Raw genomic sequence first — 17,936 nt, forward strand, 5'->3', positions numbered from 1 at the left:
GGCTCAGTGCACTGATTCCTTGTTCCATGTCATCGTAAACACCTTCTTTCTTGTAGTCTTTGTCCTTGTGGATGCATGCACCACTTGCTTCATCTCCTCTTCCTCTTCAATATCAGCATCTTGCCTGTGAATTTCGACCTCATGCCACTTGCACTTGGCGTCCCTACTTTCTTTTTCCTTGAGCAGTCTCTCATGAGCTTTTGCAACATAACTTTGCATACTAGTATCCTCCTCAGCTTGTGGCTCTAGTCGAAATCTTCCTCTTCAAATGTGCCTTGCATACATTTGTCTATTTCTCTGTTTTCCTTATAAAAATTTAAGCTAGAAGACAAGTTTGCATCACAATAATCAATATCACTAGAAAGTACACAAGTACTTGATGCATCATAAGCATCCAAATTACCATCCATTGCATGACTGCTCACCCAATTACATGATATATCCATCAGAAGAGGTCTATACCTCCACATCTTCATGATCCACAACATTCGACAATTAGCCTGCTGCCTCCACATCCTCTTTGCATAAGGTAAGAGGGTCTTCATGAATGGGGTAGGGCTCATCATAGACTACTTGCATAAGATCCTCAACATGCTTATCCACATGGTCATCATCAGGGTGCGTCTCATCCTCATGCAACAGCTCATTCCTCCTCAACTCCATGCACAGGGGTTTCTCTTCTTTTCTTTGCCTTACTGCTTCCTCAAAAGCATTTGAAAACTCTTTTCCACTTGCATTCTCACTTTTCTTGGCCTTTGCAAACTACTCTCTGGCACACACCGGAGTAGCTTTCTTCATTGTGAAGGGAATTGCCAATAAGGCTCGTGGCTCTAGAACCATATTTTGCACCACAAGATTATGATGAACAGGCATTCCTCCTTCGTCTTGAGATAGCAAGTCTTGTAGTCGGTTCTTCTTCCACTTCTTTGCCTTTGCAACTGTAATAGCTTCATCAAAGCTCTTAGGATGCTTGCACTCCACCTTAATCTGTAAGTCCTGCTCAAACCTGTCACGAATTGATTCACCTTTAGCATAGAGGGGGGTTACTCATCTCCTAGTGCTATACACCAACGGTCCCGTAGCTGACTGAACTGCTGCATGTAAGAGTCTGGAGATCCCTTTTGTGTGAAACCCTGAATCTCATGACAACCTGTTTTGGGATCCTCTACTTTCGATTAGTGCTGCAAAAAGGCGGCTCTAGCTAGCTCAAAAATTACCTGTACCGGCGGTTCAACAACTGTTTGAGAGGCCTTATAAGTAAGAAACCACTTTCTGGCTTCATCCTGCAAACAATAAGTCAGAATCTGCAACATGAAGGCTGGATCCTGCTGGTACTTGATCAAACAAGTAATCTCCAGCTGTTCCATAAAGTTCTTGGCATCCTGTCCCGGTGTCCCATGAAACAAAGGGAAATCCTGAGCCATGATTGTCGTGAACTACCAAAACCAACACCAACTTGAAGGTCTTGTAAACTGAAGGTCCCCGATCCTCCGTGGAGGGATCTACAACTTCTTTTCAAAAAGCATGACAAAATTCGATGTGCAGCTTCATATATAGTCTCTACGCTGCTCGCCTATCTAAAAACTGCAAGTACCAAACAGCATCCCACAACTCTCTTGTGCCAAGAGTGATCCAAAACAGCCTCTCCACCAAAAAACACGAGTTTTTTTGCTTTTGGGTGCTCCCAATTGCTTCAAAATCAGGCAAGAATTGGCTTCGGTCAAAGAATGTTGATTTTGGTTAATTAAGAATAAGTTTTATTGTTTTACTTTTGCTTTGCATTGGTAAAAGAGAACTGTGGGGACGCCCACAAGGGACTAGGATTAGTCCAAGAACTAGAATGCATGCATTTCGCTAACCTTTAATGGGCTAAAGTGTTGGTATTTGTGTAGGACTTGGAAGAGTGCTACAAGGCTAAAAAATGATAGAGCAAGTGGCAAAAAGCGGGTCCTACAAGGCAAAAAGCACCACGAAAGATGGTGCCATTAAAGAAGGCCCCATGGGGTTCTAAATAGGATATAAAAGCTGCCCCAAAAGCAGGAAATCTCAGTTTAGCTTTAGAAAAGCAGGTCTGGCTTTTAGCTAGGCCGAGTCTATAAAAGAAGGGGCTTGAGAGCTCCTAGATTCATTCAAGATTGTACTCAGCTTCATGCTTTTCTCGGAGCCAATTGTACAAAGTTATTTTCTATTGTAATAAAGACTTTCAGAGGGGGCCAGCCCTTATTTCTGGCCCCTGGTGTGGTGTAGTCTTTCCTCCCTCCAAGTCTTACCCCATGTGCTGCGAATTCCTTCTACTGCTTCCCCACATCTCCAGGCTGAATTGCGAACTATTCCAGCACCTAAATCTCTGTCCCCTTTGCACATGTGAGGTCCAGAGAGAGAAAACTTGCTGTGATTTGTTTTCCAGCCACCAGGAGGCCATCTCTTGCTGCAATTTGGATTCCCAGGCTTCCCAAGTGTTCCAGGCTTGCTGCGAAGCGATCCAGGAGGCCAAGAATCTGTTGTGAATTGGGTTTTCAGCCCTCCAGAGTGACCCAGGGCTGCTGTGATTGTTCCAGAAGGAGAACACCCTGCTGCGATTTGTTCAGGAGCCCTCTAGGCGCTGCGAATTTATTGCAGGAAGAGTTCTTGAGGTCTCTGGATTGGATTTCATTCGTCCTTGCTGAAGTCTCTCTAGAATGCAAATTTGCTTCTTTTGAGTTTCAGCAAGCATTATTTTTGTCGTAGCTATGTTCATCATCAACCAACTTGGTTGACAAAACTTATCCAACACTTGTATAAGCCGCTGGGCATCCTTTAAAGTATGGGACAAGAGCACTACATCATCTCCATATAAAAGTAAACTTATCATAAGCTGCCCTAGAACAGGACTAATGACCTCATCTCTGTCATATTCCACCACCATTGATTCGAGGTGGTCTATACACAGTCCAAAGAATGTCGGAGAGAGTGGGCAGCCCTGCTTGGATCCTATCATGCTCAAGAACTCTTGTGACATCCTTTCATGTGTGTGCATCTGCATCACACTTGCTCATACAACCCGGCTGTGTATGCCATATATTGTGTGGGTATCCCAATTCTCAACGTCCTCCAGCTCTGCCAGGGACTCCTGCGGGGGACTATGTCAAATGCATTTTAAAAATCTACAGAACAGCAATAGGGGCCCTTGCCTATAAATGACTCTCCTGCATTAAGACTCTTAAGGTGACCAAATGGTCTACTGTGCAGTGTTCAGGTCTAAAATCTGCTTGTGGCAATACCTGTTTTCCATTCGTCTCCGTCCATGTGCTGACTTTCTGCTCCAAAATGGTGCTCAGTAGTTTGGCAATTGGAGAGCCCACCATGATAGTCTTGCAGTTGGTGAGCTAGTTATTGTACAGATCTTCCCTCGCTGGAGCCATCTCCATTGAGAGGAAGGACGCACACGGCTTGACATATGGCCCTCAGGTGGTTTTACTTGCTTCCCACACGGGGGGGGCACTAGTGTAGTAGATTACATCATGGGATCCCCTACCTTCACTTCATGTATCACAGACTTCACCGTAGCACCACTCCCTCGAGGAGCTGATCACACATACCTATTCTTCTCTATCGCCACCCCACGCCTAGCCACACCACACACACCACATAGGAAGCACGACACCTACCACGACATACACTTTGATCATAGCCTCTCACCGGCCTACTCTGGACGCCTAAACAGACTCCTAACCTACATCGATCACATACCACTCATAGAGGACCGTGCTGCCCTGATTAGTCCCAAACTCCACGAGGCTGCCCTCCAAATCTTTCCCCACACCACACGGTCCACTAGACCACCACCTCTTGGTTCTGTACCCTGCAACAATTGGTACGATGCGGAGTGCGAGGCTTATCGCCGATAGCTCCGACTTGAAACCAGATGTCACCTCCCGAACACACGAGACACGGTACGCAAGTACCGACGTCTCGTACGTCGGAAGAAGCATGCATTTCTTTGTCGAAATGAGGAGCTGCTGAACATCTTGTACAGCAACAACTCTAAGGATTTTTTGCGGAGATTCCTTGAGCGTAGGTCTCCATCACCCGTCATCGACACGAGAGTCTGGCACACATATGCACACCATCTTTATGATGTCCCACACCAGCCCACTCCAGATCTCATACACACACCTCGCCCCACCACTTGCACATTGTTCACCAGAGGGGGAGTCAAGGACGCGACATTGAAACTGGATAATGGCCGAGCTAAGGATCACGAGGGGCTATGCACTGAGTTTATCACATATGGGATCAGCACGTTAGCCCCAATCCTAGCAAAGCTATTCAATGACGCTGTTTGCCTTGGCTTCCCCCGCACTTGGACACTCAACACCATCACCCCCATCCACAAGGCAGGGGATCCCATGGACCCGAGTAACTATAGGACTATCATGATTGGACATGTGATGTCCAAGATCTATGCAGCTGTATTGGATGTGTCGGTCAGCCTGTTCGCAGGGATGAGAGGGCTTAGAGCAGAGGGTCAGGCCGGTTTCAGGAAAGACCATGGGACTATGGATCACATACTCACATTCAGGAGTGTCATTAAGGAGGCCAGATCACGGAAGGAGAGGGTATATTGTTGCTTTGTGGATTTCCGCAAAGCCTTTGACACAGTACCTCAAGCTCGTCTCATCACACGCCTACAGACACTGCGATTTGATCAGGAGATCATCTGGGCAGTCATGGCACTTTATGAGAGAGTCTCAGGCCGAGTTCGGACAAGTGCAGGTTGGACAGATGAGATCTTGAGTACCATAGGGGTCAAACAGGGTTGTCCCTTATCACCAATACTGTTTGGCCTCTACATCGATAGCTTAAGACTTTCATGGGGGCGTTCGGAGGGATTGATTGCTCACTTGCCGGGATCATCATCAGGATTCTTCTTTATGCAAATGACGTGGCACTATTGTCATCCACACCCAAGGGGCTCCAGCGACACCTGGATGCACTGCAGGCTTTTTGTTTATTCCATGATTTGGAGGTCAACCTTGGCAAGACCAAGGTCATGATCTTTAACACCTCGAGAAAACATGCAACGGAAGCAATTCACTTTCGGTGGGTCACTGGTTGAGATCGTATCCTCATACACTTACTTGGGGGTCATCTTCTCCGGCCCGATCTTCACAATGAGACCAGCGATGCAAGCCAGACTGAGTAGGGAATACGCCTCACTGGCTCGGCTAGAGAGACAATGCTTCCACTCCCACTTCCAGGATCCTCGGACCAAGGCTCTTCTCTTCGACTCCCTGGTCCGACCAGCCGGTATGTATGGCAGCCCTTCTTGGGGACCTGACATGTTAGAGATAGAGTGGACACGGGTGAAGCGCCTGCAGATCCTCATGCTCTCACGGATGATCCGGGGGAAACCGTTTGTACCACATCACATCATTCAGGCCGAGTTTGGTGCTTCTCCACTCCAGCTAGATGCAGCCTTTCAGGCCATCACATAACTACACCGGGTTAGATCATATGGGGACTGCACATCAGGGAGATAGAGGTTGCCATGGTTGGCTCTCAATTCCTCCATGAGGTTGGCAGCAGAGGGAGACGAGCGATGCTGGCATGCACAGACTCACAGATGGTTTGTGAGACTAGGGTTTCACATTGATAGAATACCTCCTTTTCAATACAGTTTAGATGCCCCTCTGGTACTCCCACCCACCATCCCGATCGGGCCACCAACCAGGTCATTTGAGAGGATCTCCTGCAGCTACACACCTTTAGGACCTGGTTGGAGCCGAGGGAGCTTCCAGTGAAGTTGAGTTTCTACAGAGATTACTGTCTTTGTATTTCGGAGGAGGGATTCATCACACCACCGGGGTACACTGAGCTTCATATGCCTCACTCACTACGGATCTCCATCGGACAGTTTTGGGTATCATCACACCGCCTCCGCATAGAGAGCGGCAGAGCAGAGGGGATCCCTAGGGAGCATCGCTTATGCATATTGTGTGACTGTCAGGAGGTTGAGTCGGAGGAGCATTTTATTTTCAGGTGCCCAATGTACTACAAGATCCGAGGTCGCTACCACTGTCTCTTCAAAGACGGCTTCGGGCTCCTTTCTAGATTCCTCGCCTACCCAGATCAGAGATGCCTCGCGGCCTTCATTCACGAGGGGGTCCGACACATAGAGTACTTACTCAGGCGACGGGGCTTGGCCACATCATCAGACACCTCTCAGAGCAGGATCACAAAGTTCTTCCCATTGAGTGACATTGATCGCCCAGTCTCTAGCCGCAAGCGTGACAGAGACCCCGACCCGACGACTGTAGCACGACACATGAGACATCAAGGGGACACACAGATCACTCTGGGGGATCTCCTGTCATTGTTTAGACTTGGGGTACGTCCCATGGGAGTCATGGTGGCTGTGGTTTTGCATCGAGCCTCGTCCAAGAGACCGAGACGCACAGCACCCCTTGACGGGCGCTAGCGTCCCATCACCGGCTATGCACCAGCCAGGGCGACATGACATACGGAGGATTCCGCTCCGCTCCAGTCTTTTTCTTTTCATTGTTACATCTAGATGTATTTGATTATGTATGATCAGACTTAGGATTCAGCACGGGTGATGATGCTCGTTTCAGTAGCTCCACCCTTACTGTGATTTGTATCAGGTTTTCTTTCAGTCTCATAGACCCATCGGTCTTCCGAAGACTCTAATAAAATTTCTTTCTTTCTTTCTTTCTCCGCCCTTGAAAAATGGGCTTCACCCAATTTTCTTGCCAGTCTACAGGGAAGCCTTGTTGCATGGCTACGTACAGTATATTCAGAATCCATTCCATAGCTTTGGGCCCGGTCCATTTCAGCATCTGTAAGCATAATTGTGCAGTGTCTGCTGCAATCCCATCGGCCAGTTTCTTAAGTCCCTTACTGACATCCTCAAGTGAGTTATTCAAACAAGCGTCACTATTGGTGATCAGAGGCATTTTTTCAGCTCCTACATGCTCCTAGAGGGTTTTGGCATACTCAGCATCTGGTGTAACATCACCCAACACATCTTGTTTCCATCCTTTGTTCTACACCAAAAACCTGTATGGTCTGTTGCCAGCCTATGGGCTGTGGATATTCCTGCTTCATGCCGTACTTTCTTGTCATGCGTGACGCGTCTAGCTATATGAACATCGCTCTTTCGGCGTTTTCTCTGATCGTCAACTTCTGACGTAACTACCCATAGCTGTCTTGTAATCATCATTGTACCCACTTTGCTGCCCCTCCCCTTTGCAAGTCATGCTGAAGCAGCATTTATTAAGGGATCCCGAAAATAACTCCCAATTCCGTGTAAGGAGCAATTAAACACCCATCCCATGAGCTGTTCCTCTAGTAGAATGCAGCATCTTCTTGACCTAGGCATGTGAGAATGAGCTGTAATGATCTGGGTCAGGAGTGGAATCAAAGAAAGTAAATGCAGCTACCTGGCTGAGTCCAATTGAGAAAAACTATAAGGTATATGAAACGTGGAATATCAATTTGAATGTCGAACATCATCAAGGGCCCTTGAAGTATTCTTGAAAGAAACTAAAAGCCAAACATAACTTTATTACAGATTGTTGATCCTATGTGATACACTAGGGTAACCAAAATGCAAGGCAGATATTTGATAATCGTGAATGCCTTACTTGGTGCTTTTTCAGGAGTGAAGCGTTTTGTTTACATATCAGCATTGGACTTCGGATTTCCATCATTCATTTTGCGAGGCTACTATGAGGGCAAGGTTAGTTGCTGTATTATGTATGTGAGCTTGCTTTCTACGAATGTGCTATTCCATGTCCTCTTTTTCATACTCTACTTTTTGAATCTAGATAAAACTAGTAATGTAATTTTAAACATATATTCCTTAAGAAATCTCAATGTTTTTTTTTTAATTTGGTTGGGGTAGTGCAATTTTTATATAATCTTGTGAAGAGCAGGCGTTTTGTTTCTTGAAGCCATTGAATCCGTGAAGTTCAAGTCAATAGCCATTGCTTCTGGCATATGGTGGAAATCAAGTGTTATACTAAAGTAGTGGATTCAAGTAACGCGGCAGAATCCCAATGATATTACTATGTGAGGATCTCACACAGAGGAGTTCATCTGCTTGAAGGAGTAAAGATACATGGATGACCTAAATTGAATGCCTGCAAAGAGTGACCTGAGATGACTAACCGCAAGCTGTTGTTGAAGCCAATTTCCTCATACATTTACTTGTAAAATATGTTGGGGTTCTATAATGGGATGTTGATTCATTTGGAAGCTCTGGCTTACCAAAACCTTCCCTGTACCTCTATCGTCCTAGATGCACGTTTGGGTATAATAATATAGGGTTGGCAAGGTTACTCATCACCTAACATTGGACTGAGGACCATATAGCTTGTAATATGTAGGTCAGACCATCTCAAACCGTCATCTCTGGCCCAAGATGCTGTACAAGAAGGTCTACACTTGGTTGGAGTTATTAAGCTCCAAATTGAAAAGGAGCTCCATGAGCAAACTCATAGGAAAAGACCCACCAGATCATGTCATGTCCATCTTTTATGTAGACCTTCTGCACCTAGTTTTGTGGTAGTTACAATTTATAATTCATATTAGAGCTATTAGGCTGATACCAAATCTCTTAACAACAATAACACCTTGTCATGCTTCCCCTCACAATTCTATCACAAATCAATACATAAGCGCTGCATAATTGATATTTCTAACACGTGTGTTTGACAAAGAATAAATTTATGAAATCAATAACCTTGTTTTAAAGGGTATTAAACACTGCTAATGAGCTGTGCAAACTATGAGTATAAAGGTATCATGTTAAAGACTTGGAATCTTCCTTCTATTCTTGGAGTCGAGAAGTCTCATGAATGGTCTCTGACTTTTCGTGTCTTTAGATTCTTGATTACACCTTTAATTAGGCTACCTATAAGAAAGGTCCAAGTCTAGGAACTAAATCTGGTTGTAGATTAATTAGATGCCTTTTGAAGGGATTGTGTTATGCTTCTCCTGACTTGTGGGTTCAGGGTGTTATGGTGTTTCCTTTGCTAACAAATCGACACCATTATTGCAGTAATTTCCTTTTGTAGAGCATTGAGCACATTTTATTTTATTGATCCTCCAACAATTTGTGTGCACTACTCTTGGCTGTCATTTCATGTCTCTTAAGCAATAGGGACTGCGTGAAGTGTGGAACCGTGGCTTATTCTTTAAATATATTGCCACAGGGCCATTTGGCATTCCACTGTCTGGATTAGTTCAGATGTCATTTCTTTTTTATCCAGATTTCCAGTATTTATAGAAGTTCGTTTTTTTCCAAGAACAAAAAAAAAAAATTGGCCAATATGGAGAAACTTATTCATGTTCTCCCTTTTGTTTTGGCAGCTCATTTGAAGTAGAAGTTGTGTGAATTTACAATGGCTCATCTAACTATGTTGCCCAATTTTTGTTAGTAGTACTCTTTGCTAGAGGCTTGTTTGATCTGATGGTGCTTCGTGTAGAAGTTTGAAGAAGTTTTATCCATTCTATCAGTAATGGTGCTCACTACCACCCATTCGGGTCTTTGATCTTTTACTCATTCGGGAAATTCAGTTTGTGTACGACTCTTCCATTCCATACACTTGCTGATTACAATGGTGCTAGTGTCCATCTTTGTTGAGATCCTCTGGTTAACTTTCTTGAAGTCTGCGCATTCGTTGTCAATTTTCCTGACAAGAAACTCAAATGTGCCATAGTTGTGTGCCTTCAACATTTCTTTTAAGGCCAATAATAACGCATTAATTATACCTTTTGGATTTTGTAACTTAATTGAAGACAGTATTTGCAAATAAGTAACATGTACTCCTAAAGTCTTAAATGCATAGCCTCAATGCCCTTATACAAATTGAAAAGATTTTCAAATAATTGATATGAATTTAAGGAGACAACGTTGATGACTTTTGGCAAATATAAAGAAGGATAATACGTCAAATTACAATAAATAATTGGTCTGGATATGCCAATACAAGAAGAATGAATATAACAGGAATGGATGGCTGCAATACATACAACAAGAACACACGAGTACTATTTTGTAGAATGTTTCAATATTTCTTGACCAAATGTAGAGGTTTGCTGTTAGTGTTGTTTCTTGCTCCAATGTTGAAGCTTGCACATATGTGCAAAAGTCTATAAAGAATTTGGCTTGTATGCGTGCTGCTATAAATTGTAGCCGCAAAGGCTTTATGGAGCTTCAATATGCATGCAGTTCTTGGCAATTTGATTTGCTTTTTTGTATGGTAGAGTACATAAAAGGCATGGCTATAAGTGTGTTGCGGGCTTGAAGTGGTGTGCCATAACCAAAAGTGGAATTTGTGACAAAGTTTGAAGTTTTCACATTATAGAATACTCAAAGCTGCAAAACAAGATGCAAGGATGGACAAGAGTATAGGTCGATGCCATCAGCTTGGTCAGCCCAAAAGAGCAAGGTTTGACAGCAGCTGTTACATATTGTGAGCACAAGTACGGCATACAAATTGAATACAAACTGCTGTATATCTTTGACAATGCAAGCCTAATAAATGAAGATGAATGGGACACGAAAAGGAGCTATGAGTTGTCAGTCCATATTTTAATGGAGGAACTATCCACAATATGTACATGTCTCTTTCTCCCTCCTTCGATACTTATTCCAAATGGATAAGTACAATCTCACCGACAAAAAGAGCCTTGCATGGATTTTGAGATCTCTTGCCACCAAGTTTGTTTGTGAATGATCAGTGTTCATTTCCACAAAATGGTCATTAGTCTGCACTCACGATTTTCAAACACACAAACTTTAATACTTGTAACCACATGCTTGATTTCACGGTTGATGGTGAACCTATGTAGGTAGGGATCATTGATTGGGGAAAGTCTTTACATTGGCTGGAGAGTCAAACAATGCAAGATCCTATATATGCTTCCCTTGCAAGATTTCCTTGTTTTGCAAAAGAGCTATATCAAATAATTACATATCCACAAGCAAGGGGTTTATGGTTTTATGTAGTGGGTTAGTTGTTTGGAAAAGTGGCTCCGCACAAGAAGTAAAGAGGAGAAACTATGGTTCAAGAATTTGAAATGTGTCGAGATGTGCTTCATTGGAAGTAGCATTGTGCCTATCATATTTGTGTAGCAAGGTCTGATCAATCTTGCAAAACAAAGCAAGAATTCTGACCATTGTAAAGAGAACTTTATAACTTTGTTTTGATTGCTTCTAGTTTTGTTGCATTATTAATTCCTATAGTGTTCTCTTGAATGTTCTTCAATGTTATCTCGAGGGTTTCAGAAATAAAATTTGTAATTAGCATGTCTTTTTTAATGTTTTGTAAATTTAAGTTTTGGAGCTGATGAAAGTTTTGGTTGTCAACCAGAGGGCTGCCGAAAATGCATTGCAAGCTAAATTTCCATATGGAGGTAAGCCAGGCTGCGTTATAATTTTCGTCCAATAGAGATGAGTTGTTTCTTTTGTCTTTGTGTGTTTGCCAATCTGTTCTAGTTTGGATAAACTTATGTGTATCTTTAGTGATAAGGCCTGTATGCAAAACATTAAGGTATCATAAAGAAAGGGAGCTTCTGCAGTTGCTGGAATATTTATGAATCCTGCTTAATAGAAGCTATTGGGATGTTTTTGACATTTCCGTTGCAATGCCATCCTTCTTGGGGTAAAGCATGGTTAGTTCAAGAGAAAGACACAAGAGTAGTGTACCAATAGGCTAATACGCAAGGGATCAAGTGTTTGTTTCCACTTTTGCTGGCCTCTCATAGCATCCCTTGCTTAGGTTGTCGAATTGCACATTCCATCCAATAGAGTATACATCCTTCTTGGGGTAAAGCATGGTTGGTTCAAGAGATGCCAAGTAAACTGTAGAAATGACAGTAGCTACTTTGTAGGCTAGCTGGATGAGTATAAAATCAGATTCTATCTGGTTTCCCTGAACTAAAGAAAGCTGAGGACCTTTGTCCGAGCAAGCAAAACCTACATTCTGACAGGCTTTTGGATCTCCTTTAACTAATATGAAATACACAATCGTGAGTACTTTCCCCCTAGCGTCAGTAAAACAATGCCCTCCATGATCTACTGCTCAGGGCCAACTAGAAGATGGGGTCAACCGTAAACCACGCATTGGAAGCTCAGCCAGGCTATTTGCGGCTGCAAAGGAGCTAAAAACAAAAGGGCAAGAAGATAAACAGCAAAGTAAAACGAAGGAGGACGACCGGAAGATGAGGGAGGAGGGCACTAAGAGCTGCAGAGGTGAAGTACCAATGGGAAAAGAAGAGAAGAACCATGGGAAGAAACAGTGGTGAGGGTGCAAGTAATGCTGGAAAGGGCAAGGGAGGCAGCATGACTAGTTTTAGCTGCCCTAAACCCTAAACCCCGAAGTATCCTTTTATGAAGCAATGTGTGTTCTATGACCAGTCCAAGGAGCCACTCAACTAGTATAATGAGCTCTATAACATGAATTAGGAGACAAGGGAAGCTTATGGAGCAGATAGTGCTGTATGAGTTGAAGCAGAAGCATCTCAACCTGCTTGAGGAGGTGCTTCAATTGATGACAGAGATTGGATAGAAATAATGTGTGTGGAAGAAAAGGGATGCAAAAAAGAAAGGAACGAAGGGATTGAAGCGTTGGAGGAGAGAGAGGCTTAGCAGGGGAGAGGGGAAGGTAGGAAAACAATCAAAATGTTATGGGTGATTTCCACTCCCTGCAAGCATGAAACAATGTCTCATCACACATACAGTAAAACTTGGCAACTCGTTTACAAAGGAGGCCTACAGTTTTTCCATATGATGCAGCTATAATATTTTTAAACTTTGCCAAAGTATACATTAACTTATTGCAAGAATAATGTCCAAGTGGGATTGCTACTTTCTTCTTTCACTGTAGTTGTCATTTGTGGGGTAACACAATGCACAGGGGCAAGGGACTGGAGAAAATTTCAAGGTTCCATTGCCTTAGGTATAACATCAGGAGCCACAGGGGCAAGGGACTAAGAGATTCATGAGGATCCTGCTGTTATGCACAAGCTCATAGTTTTCCTTTAAGCCTTGCCATATATTTTGTGGTCCTTGCATAAGCTCTGTTGTGGGAGTTAGAAATTTGCCTGATGAAACTAATCTATGAACCCTTGTTTTGAGGTAGTAAATACTTTAGTGTCTTTGTTTTGTTTTTTTTGGGGGGGGGATTTGTATTTAGTGTAACTTGCGTATCAAGGTAATTTCAGGATGTGTTCTCTTGAACGTTTGTTTTATCTTAAATGAAATGAACACGATGAGAACCATCTTCAGGTGTTATTTTGAGACCTGGATTTATTCATGGAACCCGCCAGGTTGGAAATTTGAAGGTTCCACTCAGTGTTTTGGGAGGCCCCCTTGAGATGGTACTGTTTGCTCTTTGTAATCTGATGCTTTATGTACCCATGTTAATTTCATTCTATTCTTGGCTATTCTATTGACTGCATTACCCTTGCTTACAGTTGCTACGGAATGCAAAAGGTGCTAGCCAGATACCAGTGATTGGACCCTTGTTTGTGCCACCTGTGAAAGCATCAGCAGTTGCCAAAACTGCAGTCAGAGCTGCAGTTGACAATGCAGTACCTCCTGGTGTGCTAGATGTTTGGGGAATCATTCGTCTTGGAGATAGCTGATTCATATACTTGTTTCCAGATTATAGTGAACGTGCTGCATCCGAATCAGTAAACTACCAAGAAGAAGATGTTAATATGGCATTTTAGACAAATTTTTTAAAGGAATGATGCCTCGTAGTTTATCTAGGTTTCTGTACAGCTTCACTGATAATGGTTGAAATTAAAATCCCTCTCTCTGAGAAATAATTTCTGCTCACCATAGTGTACTCTGTTCCAACAAACAACCTTCATTTTGTAGCCATTTGGTACTCGGTCACTTCCAGAGCTTTAAATGTTTTCATGAGGATCAATGAGTATCATAGCTGAGCGGCATTTTAGAGACATTCAATGAAAGCAAGTTCTCTAATGATGAACACTTGTTTTCTGGTTTTGCAATGCTGCTTCATAAACTAAGAGATGTACTAGGACCATCACAACCTTTGTAACAGATGCAACGCTGGGCACCATTTCAGTCTTACCATGTTTGTGTGTCAGTGTCATAAGACCTTTTCTTATACTTCATTGAACTATCTGGATCATTTGTATTCTATATTTTAAAGAACTGGCGGACATGCTTCCACTACCACTGATATATTAGCTTCCATTTGGATTGATCTCATTTACACTATCCAGAGGTAGTGGGAGAGATGCAGTAGAACCTCTGCAGCCGCTTGAGAGAGATTGATACCGTTCACAAGGACATGGGATTGTTCCTTGTTTTTTCAACCCCACTTGTGATGATGTGGAATTGTAGGCCACCCCGAATGGTTGTTTATTCATATTGTAGAGGCCAAGGATAGAGTTCTCACTCTCCCACGTTGGTTTTTTAATTGTTTTCAATGGAATGAATTTACTTGTTAAGTGAAAAAGTAACTAAAAGTAACCAAGGCAACTAAATGTAACTAGCTATGTGTGAGCCATACTTAGGCATAGTTTAAGATGTGAGATTAAGCTTGGAATTTCCTAGCGACAAGGTTGATTAGAAGGTGCTAATAATGTCTTTCTTGAAAATAGCTACCTTTTTGTCAATTTGAGGTATGTGCGCGTGTGGGTACATGCTCATTCATGGGCATGTAGGTGCGCACGTGCGAATGTATACAAGTGAGTGCACATACACATGCATCGGTACACACTCATGTGCACATGCATGGGCGTGTGTGCACACTCGGTGCATTTAATGTGTGCTTTGAAAGGAGAGCTATAGAAAGAAAAGAGTGATGCTCCTATAGAAAGTTTGGAGGTTGCCTTCACATGAGATACACACATTGTTTGAAAATTGTTCAAATGTAATATTTTTTACTCACATGGAAACACTGCAAGAAGGCATATGCATCTTTTTGCACAATGCTTGTGTGACACCCTCATTTACTTTTCACATATAAAGGAGCTTAGCCTGTTGTGGAAGGCTTTTAATGCCTTGTAGGAATGGCTGCATCAATAACCCATTCATATTTAATATGAGTGCCTACCTCTCTAGATTCTTGGGAGTGGAGAATTACGAGGCCATTCAAGTGCATAATGAGGAAACGGATTCCCAAGTAACATTATCGAAACTTTATTTGTAGGCCACACCACATACGTCTTTGCCATTTTTTTCTTGCAACGAGCCCTCCAAACAAGAAGGGTTACGTGGGGCTCTTTGTTTTGTTTGCATGCAAACTAGATTAAATATTTATTAATTGCAACACTTGACTCCATATAGAAGTAAAATATAAAAGAACAGAATGGGCTTATAATATTGTTTTGAAATTTTATTTTAACTTAACCATTACAGAATAAGATGAGATTGCATTTGTTGGATGTGTTTTAAAACATTACATTTAATTGCAATTTTACAATTTCTTGCAAGCATATTGCTTGGCAATGGATGCATTAGGTTGGGATGGTGTCAAACTCCTAGTTTGCTTGATTGGGACAAGATTTGGTTTGACAACTTCTAGATTGCCAATGATATTTTCTACCCCCTTTACTTTCTTCTACTGCAAACTTGCAAACAAATACATCCAAATAAGTGAAACATTCATTCAGCAATTGCACAATATAATCTTTTCTATGATGGCTTTTTTTTTTTCTTAACACTTAATTCGTGCACCTTCTTCCCTATGTAGACTGTTGATGTTCTTTCACTTCATTTGAACTCTCCTGCTTAGTTGTTGCAAGGTTAACGAGTCCACAACAGGGCCAAGGAAATTCTCTTGCATTTAGTGGACTCTTGCAGGCCCTTTTCAACAATGTTCTCCAAACCCAGAAGCAAAGAAGTTCCTGGTCAATCATATTTGTCAAGTGCAGGCTACTATAGATCCAAGTCTCAGTTTCGTGGATCTACATCAACAACCTCATCAAAGGAGCTCATGCCTCACAATGTGTTGCAATTTGCATTAAATGAAAAAATTGTTTCATAAGAATGAGCAACACATAATCGTACAAAAAAAAACTTGGTTAGAGTGATAACATTAGTGACATCCAATTCGTTCTAGATTTTAGTGGTAAAGTCTTGTTGCACACCCATCTCACTTGGGACATCACCTCGTACACACGTTATTTAATATCTTGAGAAGCACAAAAATCATTCACTCCATGAAGTTATTATATATTGATCATGAAAGCCTTCTATGAATTGATGAAGTATAATATCTATCTATTTGAGTGTGTTGGAGTCATACTCTACTTTATTACATAAAGCATTGACTCGATGATGTTATTAGATACCAAGATGAGAGTGCGACTGTATGTAGTAAAACTGCTAAAATAGAGTATAATGCAGTGGCAAATGAACGTATGTATTTATTTTAGTATAATGAAATCAAACTCTCTTTTAGCTCTTTTCTTACATAGTGCATGATGCTGGTTGTGATTTCAACCCACCAAGCTGCTCATTGTAAAGAGTATAATGGAAATCTATGCCTTTAAGAACAATCACTGTGGTTGAACTTAACCAGCTGGTCGTTATTTGCAACTAGCCCTGTGGTTGCAACTAGCCCAATGATAGCAAACAACGTGGTGGTTGTTACGTCAATGCATGAACAACATTGACACCCCTTCATTGTGATATTTTCTTTTCTTTGCATCCTCTAACGTAGTAGGTCATCCTATAGAGCTTGCTCCTTTTCATTCTACATAGCTCTTGTCGCATCAAGCATTGTTGTTGCCTTATTTAATTGCACTTCGCCCTCTAGACTCTGTAAATCATATTCTTGTCTCATACTAAGTGTATTTCTATGAGAAATAATGTTTAATGTTTAATGCACTGTGTGTCCTACCTCCAATGATCCATCTTCTTCTAGAGCTTGCCCTATCTCTCTACGGTTTTCATGACACTTTCCACGAACTCTACCCACCCCACCTTGCATTTCTCCTTCTTGTAAGGCCTCTTTATTGCTCTAATGCAAAACCACATGTAAAAGAAATGAAGACTTCATTGTTTGAGGACGGGCATTGATACACCTGTGACAAGAAGGGCCATATGAAAAAGGATTGCTACAAGCTAAAAAGAGAGCAAAAATATAAGAAAAAGAATGCAAATTGGGGTGCAAATAGGAAGGAAGAGAGTCCAAGGGAGGACAAAAGGAAAAATGAAGATTGAGGAGATTAATACAGTCACTGATGATAGTGACAATGACATTCTCTTCATGTCTAGTCTACCTGTAGACTTGCTCACCACTTCAGATGATGCATATTCCCAGGATTGGATTTTGGATTCTAGTGCTTCATTCCATGTTACTCCCCATAGGGAATGGTTCTCCACTTATGACAATGGAAAGATAGGTTGTGTGCATCTTGGAAATAACTATGCATGTGACAGTGTGGGAGCAGGTGACATAAAATTTTCTTTTGCAAATGGGTCTGCATTTGTTTTGAAAAATGTGAGACATGTGCCTAAGTTGACCAAGAGTCTTATTTCAGCGAGTCAGCTAGATGATGCTGGTTTTCAGACCACTTTTGGCTTTCAGAGTTGGAAAATTTAGAAGGGCTTTATGGTTTTGGCCAGGGTGGCCAAGTGTGGGACTTTGTATCCCTTACATGTATCAGGGGTGTCTGATCATGTTATTGCAATAACCGAGCAGCCAAGTACTTTGTGGCATTGCAGGTTGGGGCACATGAGCCAGAATGGAATGAAACTCTTATGTCATTTGGGTTATGTACCGCATTTGAGTTTTTCTGATTTTGAATTTTGTGCCCACTGTCTCTATGGGAAGCAGATTAAATCAACCCATAAAAGAAGGGGAAAGAAAGAGCTTGAAAGGCTTGATTTGGTGCATTCAGTCGTATGTGGTCCCATGCCTACACGGTCATTAGGTGGG

General features: G+C 42.2%; 1 protein-coding gene across 1 annotated transcript in view; it reads left to right on the forward strand.

The window, feature by feature from the left end:
- The window catches only part of LOC147880534 (NAD(P)-binding Rossmann-fold superfamily protein), a 30,226-nt gene extending 16,280 nt beyond the window's left edge, over nucleotides 1–13,946 (forward strand). The window contains exons 7-10 of the mRNA XM_087370779.1: nucleotides 7,662–7,741; nucleotides 11,382–11,424; nucleotides 13,298–13,389; nucleotides 13,486–13,946. Of these exons, the coding sequence (XP_087226905.1) occupies nucleotides 7,662–7,741; nucleotides 11,382–11,424; nucleotides 13,298–13,389; nucleotides 13,486–13,656 (386 nt within the window). The 3' untranslated portion in view covers nucleotides 13,657–13,946. The remainder of the gene's footprint in view (nucleotides 1–7,661; nucleotides 7,742–11,381; nucleotides 11,425–13,297; nucleotides 13,390–13,485) is intronic.
- Nucleotides 13,947–17,936: the final 3,990 nt, after the last annotated feature.

Source organism: Dipteris shenzhenensis, chromosome 32, assembly GCF_047967505.1.
Source record: "Dipteris shenzhenensis isolate YYH24624 ecotype China chromosome 32, Dip_SZ_1.0, whole genome shotgun sequence".
Taxonomy (NCBI): Eukaryota; Viridiplantae; Streptophyta; class Polypodiopsida; order Gleicheniales; family Dipteridaceae; genus Dipteris; species Dipteris shenzhenensis.